The following is a 24,279-nucleotide window of genomic DNA, read 5'->3' as shown; positions in this document are numbered from 1 at the left end:
GCTCTTCCTGTCATTGGGGTAGAATTCAGTACTCCGTTTTGGAGTACTGGAATATGTTTTGTATTCAAAATTCCCATCCCTGGTAATTTTGTTATAATAGCTGCTGTCATTCAAAGTAAAAATTTTACAGCAACTTACTTCTCCCACTCTACTAAACTCTCTACTCTAAATCACTCTACTAAATCACCTGACCCATCTTCTTTTTGATTAAGGGAATAAAGGAGGGAGCTACTAAAGTATCTGACTAAGCAGTCCCCACCATGACCTTTTTTTATTCAAGTATTACTTACATAAAAACTATAATTTCAAGCTGAATAAACTGGATAAGCTTTGCCATACATTTTCATCTAAAAATTATCTACAGTATACGCAGGGATGAAAATAAGACCAGCTGCACTGCTACGGTGTCCATATTAGGACATCTTTATTCATCAAGCAAAAAAGGAGTCATTATTTGCTCCCTCCTCTGAAACTCCCTCCTCCCTCCCACATCATTTTTGCTGGTCTGAAGAGATCAGCCAACAAAGAACCGTTTCCAACTTTTACGCGCTTTCATTGATTAGATGAAATGTCAGTCGTATTATGTAATAACACATTCAACGTTTGAGATCTGAAAAAAGTAATAATATATCTAAAGCTAAATAATTATCATTTTCGTGAAGGAATGATTGCAATTGTACATTTCAATGCAAGCAAAGCAAGCCCAAAAAGCATGTTAAAAAAATACACATACTCGCTTAAATAGTATGCTCCTTAAAAGTACACATTCTTGTAATGTTATTTTGCACAAGAGATTAAAAAAAAATATTAAATTGATACAATTACCGTATAAGTCAATTTTCTGTGCATTTTTGAGGGGCCCTTAAAAGGGGGGAGCTGCTAATACACTGGTGTGATGTTTGCGCAGTGTGTCTGATATTAAACTACTATATTAACTCAGTGCCACACTGGGATTACTACAGCCACGGTTATTATGGCTTAAACAAGCTTAACTGTTAAGTTAACTACCCAATTTAAATGTTCACGATCTACGGCATTCAGGCCTGGTCACTAGGTAAAAACACAAAACCACTGTTCTAATTAAAAGTTTTAATTTATTACTTTTAATACCCTTAGTCATTTTGAATGCTAAACTTAGCTTTCAGACACTTGACTGACCTTCTCTCGATCCAGACACGTGTAGTTAGAGAAAACAAAATTAAATATCTATCAATCAATCAATCTATTTTATATAGCACCCTTCATAGTGGACCACTATCACAAAGCACTTTACAAGATACAGTAAAAAAAAACAAAAGAAAAACAATGCATAATACATTAAATACATTGAAAAACAATGCATAATACATGAAATACAGTGAAAAACAATGCATAATACATTAAATACAAGGCTAGGATGTAAAACAAATTCTAAAACATTGCGGGTGCGAGAGAAAAAAAAAGTAGTAGCAACAACACAACAGCTAATAACAGATATCAGGCTTAAAGAGCATGGAAAGCAAGAGAGAACAAGTGGGTCTTGGGAGTTGATTTAAAGCGAGCAACGGTGGGAGCATCAAGCACCAAATTTGGGGGAAGAGTACCACGGAGGAGATGTGGCATCAAAGGAGAGTTTGCTGTCAAGAAGTACACCAAGACTTCATACTGTGGGGAAGATAGCAGCAGACAGTTTCCGAGGTTCAGGGCAGCTATATTGATATTCTTAAGTTTTGAGTTTTAGATCCTACTAGAAGGAGTTCAGATTTGCTAGTGTTGAGCACTGGACCATGGAAGAAGAGTGTCCAGGTCAAGTAGAGCTAGGTGTCGTCAGCATAAGAGCGAAACATGAGGCTGTGTTAGCGGATGTGTTGACCCAAGGGAAGCATGTAGATGTTGAAGAAAAGAGGCCCAAGAACAGACCATTCAGGGACACGACAAGTGACTGGGTTTGTGACACCACTGCATCCATCATAGAAAACAGACTGCATACGTCCGGGTAGGTAAGAGGACATCCAAGAGAGACAGGTTTCAGAGATCCCAGCATACCTCTGAAGGCGGTCAAGAAGAATGCTATGATCTCTGGTGTCAAAAACGGCTGTTAGGTCAAGGAGGACAAAGCACAGAGGGAGCAGCAGCATCAGCATTAATCAGGAGATCATTTACAATCCGGAGCAGAGCAGTTTCAGTACAGGGATTAGGCCGGAAGCCAGACTGTGGAGATTCAGGCAGATTGTTATCCGTGAGATGTTTCATCAGCTGACTGGTTACAGCCCTTTTGAGAGTTCTTTGGAGAGAAAATGAAGATTGGAAATGGGATGGAAATTAGATAAGACAACCAGGTTGACGGAGGGTTTTTTGAGTACTGGCATAACTCGGGCAAGCTTAATGGCAGAAGGAACCGAGCCTGAGTCCAGAGACAGGTTGAGAGAGTGCATAATGGAAGGAGCAAGATCAGAAGCACACAGACGGACAAGTTTAGTCGTCCAGGGGTCCAGGGGGCCCGTGTCAGTAGTTGATTTGAACAGTAGGCCAGATAGAATTTTCAATAACAGCAGTGCCTCCACCTCAGCCAGTGAGGCGAGGTTTGTCAGAGGGAATAGCCATTTGGAGTGGCTAGATGCAGAGAGTGTATGCCCTTTGTGCTACCAAATTTACTCCCTTCATAACTGAAGCAGTCAAAGCCCCATGTGTGCCTACAGTACAGTCTAACCATTCTATTCACTCTTTCATATATTGATGCTGTGGAGGTGGTATTTTGTAATACTTGCAAGTCATTTTAAATAAGGGATGGGCGACCTATGTTTGAACTAGAATTCACACAAATAAAACTGAATGAATGAGGTCAGCCAAGTGTCCTCCATTAAACTGGGGGGCAAAAATAGCAGTTCCAGAACTCAGAAAAAAAGCCTTTTGCATCCCAGCCATCTTAGCGCTCAAATAACCCTTTTGTTGAAGTTGAAGGCTTGAAGCTAAAATTATCTATTTATTACATTCCTGATTTTACAGATGCCACTGCATGATGCATGAGGGTTAGGCATACCACATCATGATCTTGTTTTTTTGCATTTACGTGGAGACCATTCAATATAATTTGGCTGATAAACTGAAAATGAGATGGATTTATACAAATATAAAACACCTCTTGTTAAAAGCAAGCACTATAAATAATAATTAACACCCAGCATAGTGGCAGCAGTAGCACTACAAATGTCTCCGGCTAAGAGAACACCCCTCGGGAAGCAAGCGAAGTGTTCTTATAGCCGAACTGTTCGCTAAGACCCAGTTAGACACCAGACGCAATATGAGTCAATAAATAAATGAAAAAAAAAATACATATGTGTTACTTGTCATGACGCACGTGCATCAAGAGATGAAATGAACTGAATAAGTAAAAGCAAAACAATAGGCGTGTAACTGTAACAATAAAGTAACAGACAAACGTTAATAAAACTAAAGCAAAACAGTCAAAAAGCTTGAATCGCTAGGTACTGTGAAATTAGCTGCTGGGTGTGTTTCGGTCTATCACAGTGGTAGCGGCAAAAATATTGCCGTTAGGGTTAACTTAACATTAATAAACTAACCGTCAAACTAAATTAACACAGCACCCCTACACACGTTACAAAATGCAGCAGCAGTATACAAGATATGCACATTATTTAACAGAATGGTGAAGCAACTCACCAGAACGGGAAACACCAAATTGCTCGACGACTTGTGTCTGATTTTCAGGTTTTTTTCAAGAGCTTGAACAATTTCCAACTTTGTATAGTAAGAGAAACAGCAGCGCATTTTGTCGTTTGTTTACATGTCATTTTGTAACGATGATGTGCGCTTGTGGAAATCAGAATACTGTACAAAACAATGACATGAGGGCAGTTCTGGAAAGAGTTAATAAACAAATCGGTGTCCCTCGAGGCACTCTCGCGATGACAAGTGGCTTTTTTACATAAGAGTACTGTATCCACTGTGAACGAATCGCTATCGGTACCAAGAAGGTGTTCTTTTAACCGAAGTTCCTGTTCCTTTAGCCGGAGCCTGGGGAAAAATTTGTTTCATCACAAGGGTTTTCCCTTAGGCGAAGTGTTCTCTTAGGAGGTATTCCTATATGCAGAGACTTCTGTATTAGGATAAACATGGCAGCCTCTTGCATTCTTACAATAATACAGTTTTATTAAAGCAGTAGAAATGTATTGTGTCATCCTTTGCACTACCCCTAATTATTGTAAAACCATTATCTCTTTAGTACTCAAATGCTGAAAGCAATTGCCATAATGCAGAGATATTACAAAAAATATGTATTGTTTTAGATTAAACAGTACTTGTACAGTTTCCTAAAAACCAACAAACAGTAAAATAGGCAGAACATTTAACTACCTGAGAATCAGTCAGTTGCGTCTAAAAATAAATCTTGTGACTGATATCAAAGATGCGGCAAAAGTCGTCGGAGATGGGAGTGTATCTTCGCAACCGAAGATTGTAAGATCAGTATAAAACAAAGGTTTTATAAAAAAACCCAGCAAATGTTACAGCAATATCATATTCTATTTTTGTTTTCGTTTAATTTGATTCTTTACGGTCTTCTACATTCTTCCTTATCGTCTAACCTTCTGCAACCACCCCCCCCCCCCCCCCCCCAATGTGCCTTGTGCTGGGATTTGTTGATTGCTCACTTTATTTACATTCTCCCAAGGGTTTCATCAAAAAAGGCTCAAGCTTGCTTGCCACAGTGAAACCTGCTTATCAAACAAGTGTGTTCCTGATACTTCCTATAGAAGCAGAGCTTTAGAAACGACATCACAGAACTTTTAGAAATGATGTCACATCTCATCACAAATCACATGAGCATCTCTACAGCTCATCAAGCAAAGCAGAATTCAACAAATGTGGTGATTTTACAGAATTCGTGTTTTCACTGAAGATGTTCCCATATGTGTGTGTGTGTGTGTGTGTGTGTGTGTGTGTGTATATATATATATATATATATATATATATATATATATATATATTGAAGTTGTGTTGTTCCTTGTAAAGTGCTGAATGAACTATTGGTTTATTCTTTGTTATATAGATATATACATATAACACACAAAATGAACCAAGGAACAGACACAACTTGGATGACCTAAAGTTTGTGATTTTAGAAAAAACATTTAATTAGGTAATGTGCAAAAGATTTGATCAAGATAATTAAAAAAAAAAAAAAAAAAAAAAAAAAACATGACTGTTGAAGTTTAAATTTTAACACATTTAAAATTATTCTGTAAGATTGTCTGCTTTTGTATATAAGTAAAGTAGCATTTTTGTTTAGGTAGTTGTGTATTGTAGTTAATTATAAAACTGAGGAATACCTTCCATTTAGATCTTTTCCTTATGTACTATACTATGTTATTATAATGGTGATTTATGCATTAAGCCTTATGCAGTACATTGTATTTGTTGACATACAAATAATAAACTGTTAATGATCAAGGAAAATCTCTTGGTGTTTCTTGAATACTTTTAAGAAAGTGCAACATATACAGTACAATATGATGTACACTTTTTATTCCATCTAAGATAACTAATATTTAGAAAAGCTAGTGGCAAGCAAATGTCCTTATTCTATAAATGTATTTCCTTTTAATATGGACATAAAAGCTGATATTAAGCAGACAGGCTACATGAAAGAAAGGCACTGGCGCCAGACTGCACAATTTAGTATGCAAACTCTGTTGTAGTCCTTCTATTTGTGTGGCAGCTTTATAAAGCCAGAAGAGGTAAAACTGTGCCAAATGAAGAACCAATTCATATAACAGGGACCACACTTAAAGAATCTCACTGTGTGTGGAACATATAACTTTACAGCAATTTCCCCTGTAATGGCTGTGTATCATTATGTATATAACAAGTGTAAGAAGGCAAGGAAAGATTTACAGCACTGTCACAAAGATGGCTGTAGCGGGACAACACAGAATAGACAGACGTGGAGTTTGGTGAAGCTGAGCGCTTGCTTGCACTCAGCATTTAATAAATGAACAAACAGAAAATAAAAGGTTGTACAAAAAAAACCCCAGCACACTGCACTTGAGGCCAAATTAAACAGACAAACAAAACGAATAGACACTATCAAACAGGGTGGATGAACGCTGAATACAATACCGGTACGGTGCTGGTGCTTCCAGCATTCGTTATATTTACTTTTCTTTCTTTCTTTGTTTTTAATTCTCTCCTCTCCACACCCGTTCTCCATTCACGAACACACAACCCTGAGTGAGTGAAAACATGCTGCTCTTATGCAGCTGTACTGAGACTCGATTGCTAATCAATCATTCAATTGGAGTCCCGGTACATCTGCATGTGAATTAAATTAGTGCACTCCCATGTCCACTCACTATATACTTTTTAATCTGCACATGGAGTGATGTGCAATCCTCATGCCTAAATACAAATATACATTTTAAATCACTCATGTTACAGAGAACCATTTATATCCCGTGTACCAATGACTATACACTAACATTAACACACCAGACGCAACATATAACACATAAATACACACAGGGGCGGGGCACATTGCCACAAACACACAGTGTAACTAGTTGCTGAAAATGAAACCAGAGTTGTGGTAATCACCAGGGTTAAAGTGAAACTTTTACAGTATCTCCCAAATGATACTGTAATTCTTGTTTGCTACAGTATATATAACATACAGTAAGTGACAGAATAATGCTTGTTTTTATATCAGTACAGTACAACATTGGACATGCTTGTGTCCGTGCTTTACAGCATGTTGTCCAGATGCCGCCAGTTAACCCTCGCTCACCTTGTGTTTACTTGCATTTTCAGCTGAGCACTGTACATTGCATTTATTTATTTATTTATTTATTTATTTATTTATTAAGACGGCCGATGCATGTCTAGAAGGGGACATTGGAGATGCGAGCTTGGAGGTCACTGTAATGACTGTAATTCACCTCAGGCTTTTTAGACATCTGTCATGCCAATTTCAGAGGAATTGCTTTTACTGGATTTGTAAAAACTCAGTCACAGAACCCTCTCTGAAAGCTTTAATCAGGAAATTGTCAAAACTGTGGTTTAGACAACTGTGCATTCAGAGTGCTTTTCTTTGTTTAAGCTGTAGCTGACTCAATAAAATACAAACTGTACACACTACTGTATTTCCTTATATAATAATAATAATAATAATAATAATAATAATAATAATAATAAATAACAACAACATGTTGGTGATTTGGCAGTGTGGCAAAGTGGGTTGCAGTGTGCAGGTGCAGGAATGATGCGGTGATCAATGAAAGACAGACAATGATAATCCAAAGTGCAATGATTTTTATTTATAATCCTGGTTTGATTACCACAAATAATAATCCCAGGCAATACACAGCAGTGTGTATTGCACTGTTCTAAATAACAGGTTGCAGTCCCAAATAATAACAGTCAATTTACACACACAAATGTGTAAGAAGAGCCTGTAGCTTGGCCTGTAGCTGTGAAATACAATTTAATATGTGAACAATGGTGCAGTGTTGTCCAGGTTTGTGCTGGCCTTAAGCGACTGCTCCTGGATCATGTTTAGCCGTCTAATAATCGCAAGTCATGCACAGTATTAGCAACGACAAAACAAACAAACATGATATTATCAAGCTTCTTTCGTGTTTGTCTGTAACTGTAACAAAGGAACAGTTCACCTCGCTACGTCCCCTTATGTACCGTCAATCATGCTCCCTTGGTTAACGATTGCAACATCTCTTCCCTTCCGGGTTGATAACTTGGTGTACCGTAGGTCCATCCCCTTTCTAGATGGCCAACTTCCACCTAACCCTGGGAATAAATTGTCTGGCCATCCAGTCCAGGGCACTCTGTTCCCTTTATACAGCACCCTCAGGTCAGGAGGGAGATTTATCACCAAAAATCATTCTATCTCTGTCACAGGCAGTTTTTACAGTTTTTCATCCAAATTTCATCATGCTTTCCTGCATCTAAAGGCAGCCACGATGCATAAGCTGATCTCATGTTTGTCTGATGCAATACATAATTTGAATATCCTTGAGCGTTTTCAGTTGCACACCAGTGTAATTTTCATCTATTGTAAAAATGAATGTTGAACTGCTGAGACTTGCAGGGTCAAGCATTTGCAATATACAAGACGTACCAATTTATCATGCTCAGAGATCTGAAATTGCAGTCATTTCACTCCCTGGCAGGGTTTCTCCAGCTATGCGGTGACCCCCAGGCACATCTCTCTGTGAAGCTGGCACAAAAGTCTTTTGACAATAAGGATGATATTTATAACACTATTGACCAACAAGAGAATGGTTGTTGTGCGTAATGCAGTGGGCACCTAATGGAGACAGACTGCACTGTCATTGTTTCTCATATGAAGAGCCTGTAGCTTGGATTCTAAAATTAAGTGCCTCTTAAGAACTTAAGGCTCCAGATGACTCCAGTACAGATTTTAAGCTGAGCATGGATGTGTACAGCTCCTCACAGTAAAGTAGCACTGGCAGAACTCTGATTTAAATGCATGCGGCAGTGCCTTTGCATTTTCACTTTTTACTGGAATGCAAACCTGTTATTATTTCAGTTTGTTCTTCACAGCAGTTTAATTGTTAAAGGCAATTGGGGGGTAATTGTTTCATAATGAAAGAATTATTGCAATCGAAAAAAGCAATTTGCCATTAAAAGTGTGAATTGGCAGACATAACTTCCATGAAGCATCAAATTTCAGGTAATATAGATATGCATTTTATATGATTACTTGAATTACTTAGCACAGTACGCTGTGTGTTTATTCACACCGCAGGACATTAGCTGAAGAGAGCAATTGTGGGACGGGGTGGGAAACAAAACAACAACAATATACGATTATGTACATTTGAGTTCCTACCAGAATGTGGTAATCATGCTTTAAATTTATGTAAAAATTAATTTACTTGGCACTTTTTTCCCATAAAAAACAAACAAATATTGTACTATATTGTTACCAGATTAGCAAGTAATACCTCTCTCATAGGGACAATTTAAATGTAAGTTTCTGGTAGGGGTGAGTATTGGGACTGAAGATCTATATTGCAATATATTGCATAGTGAAATTCAGTGCTGAATGATGCTGATGTTGATTTTTTGCTACCAAAATAAATCTACATATATTTGCTGTGGTTTTTGTCATTTTTATGTAATTTAAAGCATTACAATGTAATATGACAAATTAAACTCTCATATAAAATGCCCAGTAAAGAATTTTGATTTAACCCTCTTAAGTACGTGCACGTGCTCCCAATTTGAAAAATAGAAAAACAGCGCTGGCTTGAAAGACATTTAAAATTCTCTAAAAACATTGATTTTAATTGTAATTTTTAAATTTTTATTATAAATAATGTCTTTATTTTCATTTTATATTAAACATGTTATTCAAAACTGCATCCTATGACTGGCCATAAACACAGGTTTAACGCTGCTATATATATCTGCCAGCGCAGGGACCTGGGGTTTGGAATAATTGACTGCCCTTGCTTTTAAGATGTAATATATAATATATATTTAAAAAAAACATAAATAAGTGCTAAATATTTATTTAAAATAAAAAATAAAAAATACTGGTAAGTAATGTTATAAACCTATTCATTTATGTATGTGCTTTGCTTGCTTTTTTCTCACAATTTACATGCATTTGTAATGTTACAGTAACTTTTAATAATACACAGGTGAATTACAGCCTTTGCAATAGTTTTAAAACATGTAGTATAACAAACTTAGTACTGTATGTCCATGAAGAATTAATTTTGTATGTTAGTCACTGTAACCATACAATTGTATTTAATTCTGAAACGCATTTATACCCCAGATAGCCATACCCTCACACTGCCTAACCGTTTAGTGTGATATTGCCAGGATTTGTAAAATGTAGGTCAGTAAATAACAGCCTTGTTGTTTAACTTGCCAATATGCTTTATCCAGAAGTAACAAGTTCAGTGTTTTGTTTTCCTTGTTACTTCCAAACACCAGACTTAGTGTAAGAACTTCCCAAGCTGCTTATTTGTATTGCCATAGAGAGTACAAGTACACTCAGGGTGACTCAGTAGTTATCAGGGAATTATCATCTGCTGTGATGCTGCTTGTTGAAATTTACATTCCTTATGCAGAAACGGTATTGTCTTTGTTAATACTGTGGAGTGTATAGTCTAGCCCTAGATAGATAATACTGTTTATTGAAGGTTTTGTCAATGTCTTGTCATTGTCAGGTGGCGTTCTTTCAAATTTGCCATAAATAGCAAATTCCGTCATATAGTGTTTTTCCAACAGATTGGTGATGATGAGATACAGTACTTGGCAACACATAATTTGTGTACAACATTAACACAGTGGGATTGTTCCTTGTTTACAGCTGTCCTCAGTGCAGTATGTCTGTAGTGATAACTTCTTCATTCAGCTTGTCCAGAGTGCCCACAGTACTGTATAATCATACAAATAAAATAAGTCCCTGGTTAATCTTCATGTCGCAACAGTGTGAATTATGTAAATGGTCCTAGTAAGCCATGAAGTTGACTGGCTCAATCTTGGATTGACATGAACAATAAACAATGTCATAGAATCACTCGCTTCTGAAACTTTGTAAAACTGGCCTGTTGAATGCATGTGAAATCACTCTTGGATCAAAATGGCACTGCAGAAAAATCTAACTCCGATTATTAGATTTGTCCTTATGTAGTTCCCTGGATTTTGTTTTCCACCCATCAATCTACATACAGTTGAGGGAAAAAGAACACCCAAGCAAACATGATAATCTAACCACCACATGTACTGTACTTATTGTAAACCGCTCAGTAAATAAATAAGGAAGGTGATAAGGAACAGTAATTGTCAGAGCTTTTTTTTTTTCTTGTGAATCGGACCACACTTATCAGTGGCTAAATGCCTCATGCTAAGGTGCTCTTTTGTTTACACTTAATTGTGCAGTGGCACAGTTCAGTAGCTACTTTATGGTTTAAAGCTAATCCAAAGTAAAAGACTGAGCCCCACCATTAAATGAAAAATGGACACACCGAGTTCAGCATGTATTGTAATGCTTTCACATTGGTACTGTAGGTTAAATAGATATTCAATATTTGATTAATGGAAGGCCTGTGATCACTCTCTCAAATGTGACCCGATGTCCAGCATCGAATCAATTGACTTTACAAGGCAGCGACTGAAGACATTAATTCACAGAAAAAATATATCTGATGATATGACATTTTATACAGTAGTAGGTCATTGTGATATTGTAAGCTATAAAGAAATTTGCCATTATTGGGTTGGCACATTTGTAACAGCACATCAAGATAAAGTAGTTGTAACATGTTTCAATATGATAATACTGTATAACTTACTGTACCGGTACAGGTGTGTTGTGTTTCGAAAGCACTATAGGTGATACTTTATACTACACAGTAGCTCTTGCAGTTTATTATTTTTGTGTGTATAGGTGTGTAACCATCTAACTGAGAACTAGCTCAGCACATTTTTTTTCAAGGTATCACACTGACTATGCCAATTAATTACGTTACTTAGATTTTAACATTGAATTCTTAAATGCAGTGAACATGTTAAAATATCAATATAGAGCCATACAGATAAATAAAACAAGGAAATGCATTAATGAGTTATAAAACAGTTTAATAAGAACTTTTTTAGTGGTTACCTCGGACGATGGTTCTAGTTAGATGGTTCTAGAGGCGGGGGGGGGGGGGGGGGGGGGGGGGGGGGGGGGGGGGGGGGGATAGCTCATTCAGTCTCATCCCACAGATACTCAATTGGATTGAGATCTGGTGACTGGACAGGCCACTGCAGTAAGCTGAATTCACTGTATGTTCATGGAACCATTCCTGGACAATCCTAGCCTTGTGGCATGGGGCATTATCCTGCTGAAAAAATCCATTAGTAGATGGATACACTGCTGCTATGAAGGGATGCACCTGATTGGCAGTGATGTTCAGATATCCTATGGCATTCAAACGTTGCTCCACTTTTATCAAGGGGCCCAATGTGTGCCATGAAAACACACCCCACACCATCACACCACCACCACCAGCCTGCAATGTTGACACATGGATTATGGATGCATGTACTCATGTGGTTTTCTCCATACCCTAGTCCTCCCATCAGCGTGAAACAGCAGGAACTGATTAATCAGACCAGACAAGGTTTTTCCAATCCTCCAGTGTCCAGTATTTTTGTTCCTTAGCCCACTGCAACCGCAGTTTCTTGTGTGTTGCTGAAAGAAGTGGAACTCTGTTAGGTCGTTGGCTGCAAGGTACGACGAGTTCAAGGTACGACGAGTTGTGCATTCTTTTATGGGTCTTTCGGCACCAATGTTCTACTGGACTGTCAGTTGACTAACTGTAGCCCGTCTGTTGCTCTGCACAGTTCGTGTCAGCCTCATTTGGCCTCTTTCATCAATGAGCCGTTTTCAACCACTGGCCTGCCGTTGGCTGGATGTCCTTTTGGTGGTGGACCATCCTTGATACACACGGGAAACTGTTGAGCGTGAAAAACCCAGCAGCGTTGCAGTTCTCGACACACTCAAACCGGCGCGCCTGGCACCTACTACCATACCCTGTTCAAAGGCACTTAAATCTTTTGTCTTGCCCATTTACCCTCTGAAAGGCACACATACACAATCCATGTCTCAATTGTGTCAAGGCTTAAAAATCCTTCTTTAACCTGTCTCCCCTTCATCTACACTGATTGAAGTGGATTTAACAGGTTATATCAATAAGGGATCATAGCTTTCTCCTGGATTCACCTCGTCAGTCTATTTCATGGAAAGAGCAGGTGTTCCTAGTGTTTTGTACACTCAGTGTGTGTGTATGTATATATATGTGTGTATGTGTGTGTGTGTGTGTGTGTATATATATGTATATATATATATATATATATATATATATATATATATATATATAATATTTTTAGGTGTTCATTCCCTACAATCGTAAACCTTGATTTTGTCTATATTATAAACTTTCCATTGTTGACGTAAATTTTTTGACTTTTTGCTTCAGACTGTTTTCGGGGAGAAGACCACATTTTTCTCTTCAATTGTAAGTCGTTGTTTTATAAATAAAAAAATATAAAGGTCACACGAGTAAGTTCTCATTGTTGTGCACAAGTAAACCCGTTGTTCAAATTTCTTTTCCTTGTAGCTGTTTACTTCCAAATAATGTATAATAGCCTAAAGGTTATCATCTTCTTCTTCTTCTTCTTCTTGTTTATGTAGGCAATTTTTTTTTCTTTTCATATTCCAGTTACAGTGCTTATAATATAACTTAACGTGATGTTCTGTGCAGTAATGGGTCTTAGGAGTTTTGTCTACAGTAGCAAGTTAATAACCTCATATGGCTTTTACCCAGCCAACTTTATGTTGATTTTACATTAGCCATGGTTTTCACAATAGTCTTCATTGATTGAATGTGATGGGGCCTTGTATTGTGCAAAGCAAGTAACTGAAGCACAGTAATCCGTTGTGTATCTGTCTGTCATATATCTGCCCTGACTGTTTATCCACCATGATCAACATCTTCAGCAGCGTTAGTTTATCATTGAACAGAGATTAGTTCAGATATTGTAGTTTTCGTACACTCTGTTGTATGTGCTCTGTGCGCTGCCATTGCTGGTAGTGTCACTTGAGCTGTTCAGTGTGTTGATATGTAAATCCTGTTTGCCTGCGGGGCGTATTACTGTCACTCAGCAGAGAATGCACTCACACAGCAGATGGCTACTCTGTCACAAGCATTAATACCCTGTATCTTTCTGAATAAGAGATTTAGGGGAGCTCCCTAATAAAAGCTTATTCTCAAAACAATAATTGTATGAATATAGTAATTGTTACAGCTGTGTATAATGGTTTTTAAAACCAGATTCATTCATTCGACTTATCCACCCTTACTCTGGTTTCATCACAGTCGGATATGTGACGGGTTACTATACAGTGGCTGTCAAAAGTATTCCCCCCCCTTAGACTTTTCCACATTTATTTGTGTTACAACATGGAATCAAAATGGATTTAATTAGGAGTTTTTGCCACTGATCAATACAAAAAAGTCCATAATGTTAAAGTGAAAAATAAAATCTACAAAGTACAAAACAGAAAATAATTGATTGTGTAAGTATTCACTCCCTTGAGTCAATATTTGGTAGAGGCACCTTTGGCAGCAATTACAGTCATGAGTCTATTTGGATAAGTTTCTACCAGCTTTGCACATCTGGACACTGCAATTTTTGAGGACGGCCTGTTTTAGACAGATTCACAGTTGTGCCATATTCTCTCCATTTCTTAAAAGTGGACTTTATTGTGTTCTGGGGGATATTCAATGCCTTGGAAATATTCTTATATGGTTTGTTCTTTTGAAAAACCTTATTCTGGATTTGCTTTGAATGTTCCTTCATCTTCATGATGTAGTTTTTGTACTAACCAACTGTGGGACCTCCCAGAGACAGGTGTATTTAACCTGAAATCATGTGAAACACCTTAATTGCACACAGGTGGACTCCATTTAACTAGTTATGTGACTTCTAAAGACAATTGATTGCACCAGAGCTTATTTAGATGTGACATAGCAAATGGGGTGAATACTTATGCAATCAGTTATTCTCTGTTTTATATTTGTAATTAATTTAGAACAATTTGTAGATTTTATTTTTCACTTTGACATTATGGACTTTTTTTGTGTTGATCAGTGGCAAAAATTAAATCCATTTTGATTCCATGTTGTAACACAAATAAATGTGGAAAAGTCCAAGGTGGGTGAATACTTTTGAGAGTCACTGTATGTATAATATCAGTAATGTTGTAGTAAGTTTTACTAATGCACTGGTTGGGACACTGCATGAATAGTTTACAGATGTAGTATGTTTGTTTGGACCTCAACCCGAAGTACACCAGTTGACCACACTGGGTTGGGGTTAATTTAAAAGAACACAGCCGACGCCTAGGAATGTAGGGATGCAGCAAGTCCAGTAAATATTTAGGACCACTTCCCCCGGACAGCCTTAAAGGTCAACAGAAGAATCTTATAAATAACCAGATATTTGAAAGGTATCCAATGCAAAGTTTCCGTGACAGATGTAATATGTTCAGTTTGGTTTGTACTTGTCAGTATTGTTGTAGCAACAGCATTCTGGACCAGGTGCACTGCTTATGTTATTGATTAATGTTATTATTTGTTACAATTAAAAAAAAAAAAGTATAATATTTAGGTTGCTGTCTGATGTATTTTATTGTGTGTGTGCTTTTATACAGCTTCTACAATGGTTTGCACCTTGTAAGAAGAGGTGTAATGTTTTTGAAGGGTCAGCAATTGCCTAGGTGCAAGGCAAAATCCTTCAATCACATTATAATGTTTGTGCCCGCTTAGTATCCAGATCCTGCCTAATTCCATGCTCTTTTCATCATTTGAATGCTTTTCAATATAATTAATGGATTAATATGGCAAAGTGCAAATTTGATAGCTGGTGCAGAATGCCATGAGAACACCATTATTTAAGTACACCACATTTTTTGTGGGCCGGTAAAATCAGACTCTACAGCTGCTAAACACGATTTACGGCAGCATTATGGAGGTTTTGCACCCGCAGATCACTTTGTATGTATCCTTACATCACCCCCTAAATCTGCTCTTTTGCATAGAATTGATTTAAATTTGAATGGAAGGTCTACTTTCTGTGTGGGAATTCTTAGTGATTTTATGAGGCCAGTCAAAGGTCAAACATGCTGAATGCTAACATTCAATGTTCCTTGTTACACTGGTCCTAAAACTTGGCTCAGTTAAATTGATTGTTCTGCATGAGGCTTTGAGGGGGGTAGAGAAAACTATAGGAAGTTGTGAAAGTATTAAAAAGGCCTTCACTTGAACATGGAATGTTATGCTGTAGCAATACTATTAAAAGTAGTAATTAGTTATTTTAAATGACTTGTTGGGCCAACACATTTTTATATACAATTTTATTTTATTTTTTATAACGCGTAGTTTCCACATTGAAATGTATTAAAAATACAAAATTAAAAGAAGACATGTTTTGCATTAGCAAACATGTTTCTATTGAATAATTTGATCAGATAATGACCTTGTTCATTGTGCATGTCAAAATAAATAAGGCTACAAAGGGTTATGTGCCCTGAGCCTTTTAGAACCTTCCTGTTAACTGAACTGTTGCATTATTCTTGGCTGTGTTTGGTAACACAGATCTAATTTCTTCCAAATTGTCAACAGGAAAAACAAGGATTTTTCATGAAACCAAAAGGGCATGTACATGGAGGAGTGTTGGTACAATTACAGTTGTAAATGTATTTTTAAGGAAAATTGATTTTACATACTGTACGGTAGGTGAAGTTGGAAATTGTGAAAAAGGGTTTCTGATTTTTAGGGTTTAACAGATTAATACAGAAAACAAAACACTCTGGGCTATAAATGTTACAGTTTCATATGGTACTGTATATTTTTTCTGCAGGACACAGTGTATTTCATGAAACATACAGGAATAGGTTTGTGTATCTTTACTTTTCATGAACCATTGAGATACATTTAAGATGGTTCATTATTCAGTGGTGTTTTCATTGGTTGAAGCATGTTTGATTGAACTTCCAACAGCTGTAATTAAAGGAAAACATTTTCCTTGAAACTATTCCAGACCATCTTTAGTTACATTGTAAGCCACAGCAGTCAATGTATTGATTAAATAGAGAATGGATTGATCATTGCTTCATTTAATTTAACCTTCGTTTACATCATGGCATATGTATACATTGACTTTCTCCTGAACGCCTGTCTGAGATGAAAAAAAAAAAAAAAGTGATGGTGCATTTCTGTTTATAACTTAAGGTGTATGTTTTCGGTACTGAAATTTTTTACTTTTAAAATGTTGTTGATGAATTAAAAAGCCTTTTTTATTTCTTTTGACAATAAGAAAGTGTGACAAATCAGGGCAGAGTGCTCACACATGACGATACTCATGCAGTGTGTTCGTAGTGGGAGGGTGTGTTGAGGGAACGGTTCAAATCAGTCACATGTTTTAAGTCAAGTAATAACAGTCACACACAATTATACAATTATAGTGAGACAGATGTATATTTTCTATTTTAAAATTATGACTTATATTATTATCCCCTGACTCCCCTGTGTAAACTTGATGTGACAACCAAAGGCAAACGTCTTCCACAGGTGAAGAGTTTTAGCACTATATTATTTTCACATGCACTTTTTATACTACTACGCTACTTCTGTATGATTAATAGTTTCTCAATTTTCTTTTAAAAAACAGTCATCGTTAAAAATAGCCCAGAAACATGCAGTATGTTTTTTTTTTTTTTTTTTTTTTTAACCATTTCCAGTAAAAAAACAAAAAAAAAACAATACAATTCCACCCCCCCCCCCCCCCCCCCCCTCCCCCCCACGTTGTTTTGTTAAACCAATTATACCTGTAAGATGTTCTGAAGGTAAAGTTTCTTTTCTTGCAGTGAAAACTTCCAAATGGAGTGCTGTACTTCTGTGCTATAGAGACACTGTAGTGGTGTTTCTGCAGGGGCAGGTCGGAATGGAGAGCTGACATTTCCTTTTGAGAACATTCTTGGACAATTCTGCTTATCTTCCACAATGAGGCTTCAGCTTGATTAAATGAAAGAAAGCATTGACTAAGATTAAATCAAAAGAAGCTTTTCAAGGACAACTTACTGCAGGTTGGAGAATATATACAGAATATTATAGGAGCCCATCAGTCTAGCGAACCACTTCCATTTGTGATGAAGCTTTACAATATAACAGGATACCACAGTATATGCATGTGCCTGTCCATTTGTCTATCTGTATGTCACTCTTACATTATGTTTTTACATACCGTATGCATGCAGTGAATGTAGGTCCCTGTGATTTTACTTTTTCATGATACTGTTACTATCAACCCATGCCTCCTGTTTCATGCCAAACAGTGGTCTGATTACTGTCTCACAGATGGGCATTTGTCACTTCATAGGAACTTTGTAATTAGGTCTTTAGCAGTTTTTTTTAATTGCTTTGCATTTTGGTTAAGGGATTCTTGTTTGACTCTTACCTGTTCCAGAATCAAATGAATGATACTGTTTTTAAGATTTACTTGCATGCATGCACACCAGTGCTTTGTATCAGTATTGTTCAGACCACTTTTGTTGTTTTATAACTCTGGAATTCATTGAAGAATTTAGTTTAGATTTCTGGAAGGGGTTTTAAAGAGCTATGGGTTTATATGAAGCCATTTTATATTATGTAACAATACCCTTCAGTTTAACATGTATAAGATAAAAACAATTACACCATAAATCATGCAGCACACAATCAATTACAGAATGCAGCAGCGACCCTAAATCATGGCGGCTGACTTTGGGGTTTCAATGACAAGTGATTGGCTTGTACTGGTAGCACATTCAGTGGAAAAAGCTGACCACAATCCCCTCAAGAATTGCTTTAATAGGGACCATTGGTCAGGGGTGATCAGCTGGGATTGTAAAACCATTTTACATGACTCCCTCTTAAACTTTTAGCTGCTACAAGAGGCTTAATTTCAAATCATGAAGTGTGGAATTGAGTTTATTTTCTCATGCTAAAGCTCTGCTGCTAAATGGGGCTTGTAAGGCAATCAGCAGAAAAGTGATATCCAGTGCCATTCAACACAAGTGATATCCAGTGCCATTCAGTACAAGTGATATCCAGTGCCATTCAGTACAAGTGATATCCAGTGCCATTCAACACAAGTGATATCCAGTGCCATTCAACACAAGTGATATCCAGTGCCATTCAACACAAGTGATACCCAGTGCCATTCAACACAAGTGATATCCAGTGCCATTCAACACAAGTGATATCCAGTGCCATTCAACACAAGTGATATCCAGTGCCATTCAACACAAGTGATATCCAGTGCCATTCAACACAAGTGATATCCAGTGCCATTCAACACAAGTGATATCCAGGGCCATTCAACACAAGTGATATCCAGTGTCATTCAATATTATTCACTTTTAATATGTTATATAAGAAAAATTTGTATATGGTAGTACTGTAGTTAGTGGGTGGTATTGACCCTACATTTTCTGTCTTCTCTTTGTCCTTTCCTGTAAGTGCTGCAGTGAATTAGACCCCCCCCCCCCCACCAGTGTAAATGCAGATGACACAGACACACAGGAGCCGCACAAGAAAGGAATTCACATCAAATGTTGCGTAGCATTTCACATGTGTTTTATGTTTGCTACATAAGCAGGCATCATGCCAACATTTGAAAAGCAAAGTGATTGGTAATCTAGGGTAGTGTCTGTAGTATTTTGTGGTTTCTCTAGTAACGTCTCTATATGCTAGTATAATATAATACTCAATATGCCAGTGTGCTGTTAAACATGTTCCTTTATTCAACTTCCATCACAGACTGACCCCACCCACTTGACCCAGAAACACTACTCCTCATATGTCTTAGTGACCTGTCAGTCTTATAGCATGAATTATGTGCTATTGCCGACTAAGATATATATATGGATTTAACATTACCAAATGTTACAGTGCCCCTGCTGTCCGTGTCAGTGGGTGAGTGCATATGGAAGAGCTCAATAGAAACCTGGTTGGGTTTTACTCTGGAAAACTGCATTATCATATGTTTTTTTTTTATATTTTATTTTTATGTGTGTGTGTGTGTGTGTGTTTGTTTAAATCAGCATTGGCATTTGTTCCGTACTGTACTTGTAGATTCATTACTATATCAGCTACATTGGTAGAAAAGGATGTATACCGGTACAGAAATAAAGCACTAATTGTAGGCTTCCTGAAATAACACTGGCTTTTGGTATGCAAACTACTTAATGCTTAGAGTCAAGAATGAGTTGGGAATTTTGAAGATCATAGGGCTTACTCAATGAAAGAAACAAGCTGTCAGAGGGAGGAGGAGGGGGATTGGAATGAAATATGCATTGGACAGGTTTGTAGTAGAATATTTGTGGTTCAGTTTGTAGTAGAATATAGTAAATGCATGCTGTACAGTTTGTGAATGTTATCTTCTATGTATAAAATAATTCAACAGCTGCATTTAAGTACAGTATCAATACACAGAGTCATTAAAATAATGTACATTCTTTCACCTATTTTGTAATTCTTGACTGTGCTGTGCCTTTTGATAAAACTGCTTGTGATGTCTGTTGCAGCCAGTGTTGCCATTCCGATCCATAATATAAAGTAAAATGTTGTCAGAAGAAAAAAATAAGTAAAAACACTGTTTCAGCTCTAAATTTAAACAAATAAAATCCCCTGTTATACCTTGTGTTGAGAGCTGAGACAGAAACTTTTTAATCCCCACCCAAAAACTGTTCAGTACTGTAACTCGCTATTCATTTTTAAAAACCAATACTGAAGTTAAAAGCCTTTTTGTAGATTTATAGTCTTACGTAAGTAAAATAAAAGAACAAACACAATGGTAGATGTCACTGATGTAAAAAAAAAAAAAAAAAAAAAAAGCTTGGTTGAAAAGGTAAACTGGCAGCTGAAGCCTGCACATGCAAATTAGTTCATGTTTACTGAACACTGTTTACTGTAATACTTCTATTATACTTACTATGTATTTATTTATTTTACAGAATGCAATAATCAACACTACTATACATGTAAACTGAAAGAGTGTACCATACATCTGGGCTCTGCTGTGGGCAGTGAGTTTTAGAAACATCTTTGTCGCTTGCAAACCTACTAACCGTCTATACTATTAAAGTTTGTGGACAAACTGAAATGTATTAATATTGTGGATATAACTCCCTTAGGAAAACACAATGCACTGTACTTCCACAGCACTGTATATGAGCTTAGCCTGATAGGCAGCAGAGTGCTGAATGACCTGCCCCCTTATAAGGCTCAGAACCCTGTGTACATTTCAGATGACTGTGCAGTACCTGTCTTCTTGATATGAACAAATGTAACCAATACTTTACACATCAGTAATGTATAACTTAATGATGCTGCTCTGAAAGCTTAGGGTAGACTTGATGGTGGGGAAATAAGTACATTTATACTGTAAACTTAATAAATAAATAAATGTCCTAATAAGTTGTTCATTAGAGTAACTGTCACTAGCGGTTTGATTAATGGTCAGCTTAGTGCATACCCTCTGCCCTGGCCTGTGGAAAGCTTGATAGAAAACGTCTAGTGAACTTGATTATAAGAGTCGTGTTTGCTGTGCAGAGCTGATAGATTTGAGCCCTGGTATGGTGGTGTTGTTTACACTCTCCTGAACTGCTACTACAGTTCACAGCAAAAAATGTTAAACAACGTGGAGGCCACTAGTGGCAGAAAAGACTAAACACTTTTCACTTATACAAAAAGGACAGCCTACTGTATAATTACTAGTGTTGCATTTTATAACCTTTACCTTATTCAGATCTATATCAGGAATATTTGCTAGGTGGTCTTTGATATTTAAAGTTACAAAAATATGTGGAATCTACTTTTAAGGGATGCCTTGGACAGATTTCAATGTGATTAAGGGAGCTCGTTTCAGGTTCTTGTAATCTGTAGACCTTTTAGTTTTTGCCAAATATAAGCTCATGCCATAGAACTAATTCCTAGTCTCTGCAGGCCTTTTTTAATGCTTTATTGTTATATGTCCTGAACTGTAGCTAGAAGGCTCTATCGTTATTACAAAACTATTTATTTCTTTACTTTCTCTTAAAAAACAAACAAAAACAAAAACAACAACTTTAAAACCTATAGTTACCTTGAACTTCACCGGGTAACCTTCCGCTGAGGAAAATAGTCCCTAACATAATTAGAATAGAAAAACAACATACACGTAGAGAAAACGTTATTATTATTAAAATGATTATTATTTGGCTAACATTTATTTATTACGGTCTTACTCTTTCTTATTAAAATTTATCTGGTCATATGCAATTGTTGAATACTCTGTGTAGTATTGAGTCAGACTCGAAACTTGTTGTTGGAGGCGGGGCGTAATGCAAGCTGGCAGGCAGTGGATTGGCTGGTGCGGAAAGAACTGAAACAGGGTTGGCAGTCTGACTGGCTGATTTTGAGGGAGGGTGTTGTTTGGATCCTGTTGATGACATAATTGTGGACCAGTCTTGTTTTACCTGTTGATTTGCTGTCCAGTAGCTGTGAATTGAGCATTCTTCACATTGTCTTGTCAGACATGATTTTGCTTGTCTCTAGACCAGCGTCAGAAGGTATGTTTTTTTAAGTAGCTTTTTATGCTATCAGATCAGTTGTAGATTAGAATGTTAAAGGAAAAAGCCAGTATTCATGGGTGGATTGATTTCAAATTTAATTCAAAGTTAAGCACTTAAATATTCCAGTGGGCATCTATGCAAAATCGAAGCCCGCTAGATCTGGAAGCTGATTGGCTGTTCACACTCAATCGTTTTCTAATTGTATTTATTTTGCCTTATTTGAGTTAGAAACTAAGGTGCATAGTTCAACAATAGTATTCATTGACTGGTATGTTCACTTTCCTGTGTGCACAGAGATAGCTTGACTGAGTTGAATGGTGCATAACATAGCTACGGGTTACAGACTGAGAATTGATGGTTGTCTTATCAGAAAGCTGCAGATTTGCTCAAGTCTTTTATGGCTCAGTAAACAACCTAGTAGCTGTTAAGATGACTTTGATATTTTATATAGCTGTTTGTGTCGGTAATGTCATTTAATATGACATGAAAGGAACCATTATAAATGTAAACACAGTAAAGAAAATGGCTTTTATGGCAGAAAGGGGGGAAAAGTGCGTTCAGGCTCACTTCACTAATATCATCTCAAGCCTGGATAGTCTCCCATCAATTGTTGCAAGCTGAACTTAGTTTTGAGGTTTTAAATGCTTTTCAGATTATAGATTGATGCTTTCTAGTCACTCCTTAAGTGTGTGTGGACATTGAGCTGATTAAATCACAGTGATATTAAATGCTGTCAGAAGCATTCAACTGCCTAGGGAACAGGCTTAGTGTGGTGCTAGCGTGGTGTGAATATCAGCCTCAACGCTGGTGGTCAAATTTACACAAACGCTAAATAATTAGCAGCCAAATGCTGCTGCCATATAATATGCACTGCATAAATAAAACATGTTGCCAATTAAAAATATTGTCATCTAGTTGGTTATATAATTGTAATTTTAAAGAAAAAAAAAAGCCCAACTGCTTGGTTAGTTTTATTTTAATTTAATGTTTTTAACCATTTAATGCATTAGATTATCACATACAGTACTCAGACTAATTTTAAATGGTCAGAAAGATGAAATATAACTTTACTAGAAGTAAAGGAGTAGAATGCAAAGCAAAACATACTATACATAGGCAGGACCCTGTTTGCAAAATTGAAAGTTAAATTAACATTTTGAATAGTGCCCATTGTGTTTGCACTGCCTTACAGTATATGATCTTAATGCAGATTCACCTATGTATCTGATCATATACAGTAGTTATGGTGTTCTGTACAGCGTGTATTCATTCATAGTAGCTTAAGAGGCATAATTGTTCTTTGTGTTTGTCTAGTAACACATCTACTGTAGCAACCCAGCATGCATTTTCTTTACTTTTAGGCTGCAATTACAAGACAGAAGACAGTTGCTTTTTTGAAGAACAATGTAATTTAAACTTTGATTAGGTGTTTAATCTATCTATTTTTTTTTTATTCTCAGCATCTGGCGAGGACTTAATGTAAACTGTACAGACAGCTCTGGTTACACCCCTTTGCACCAAGCATCTTTAAACGGGCACAAGTAAGTATGCTACTACAGCAAACAATACATATACAGTAATCTTTATACATTTCAGTTTTGTACTGTGTGTTGACAGCTTTTTCTCTGCATTGGGTGTACTTGTTTTATATCAAACATTTTGCTGAAGTGTGGCAATACAAATTGCAGTTGCCAACACAAAGGTGAGGTTCAGTGCAGAGAGGATGTTTATGCATTTACTTACTCGTTGTGTGTTCTGTTTATACGATATACTTTTGATGATTTTATTTTATTTTTTTTAAGGATTAAGCATGGCTGTTGCTTTAGTGAGCTCTGACTTCAATGTTTGTCAAGCCGTTATTGTGAAATCACTGCAACAAGCTGGCCATTAAAATATAAATGTGCCTTGGAATGCCCACACGCTTAGTATAAAGTATATGTATCTGTACTTTTATAATTAATCCGTTGTAATTAATCACTTATATTGCAATCAATTAATTTTTTCATTTGGTAATTTATGCCTCTAATTCTAGGTGTTATTGATTAACTATTGATTTCTGTTTTGATCATACTGTCTCTGTTTCT

The 24,279-nt window shown here is 36.8% G+C and overlaps 1 protein-coding gene across 7 annotated transcripts in view; it reads left to right on the top strand.

Moving 5' to 3' along the window:
• Nucleotides 1–24,279, top strand: part of LOC121318441 (ankyrin repeat and sterile alpha motif domain-containing protein 1B-like) — a 220,716-nt gene that overhangs the window by 24,011 nt on the left and 172,426 nt on the right. For all 7 annotated transcript variants that reach the window (XM_041255122.1, XM_041255118.1, XM_041255117.1 and 4 more), the window contains exon 2: nucleotides 23,656–23,736. In XM_041255122.1, coding sequence (XP_041111056.1) covers nucleotides 23,656–23,736 — 81 coding nt within the window. The remainder of the gene's footprint in view (nucleotides 1–23,655; nucleotides 23,737–24,279) is intronic.

The sequence above is a fragment of the Polyodon spathula genome, chromosome 7 (genome assembly GCF_017654505.1).
Source record: "Polyodon spathula isolate WHYD16114869_AA chromosome 7, ASM1765450v1, whole genome shotgun sequence".
In the NCBI taxonomy this organism is placed as follows: domain Eukaryota; kingdom Metazoa; phylum Chordata; class Actinopteri; order Acipenseriformes; family Polyodontidae; genus Polyodon; species Polyodon spathula.
This window is presented reverse-complemented; position numbering and strand designations above follow the sequence as displayed.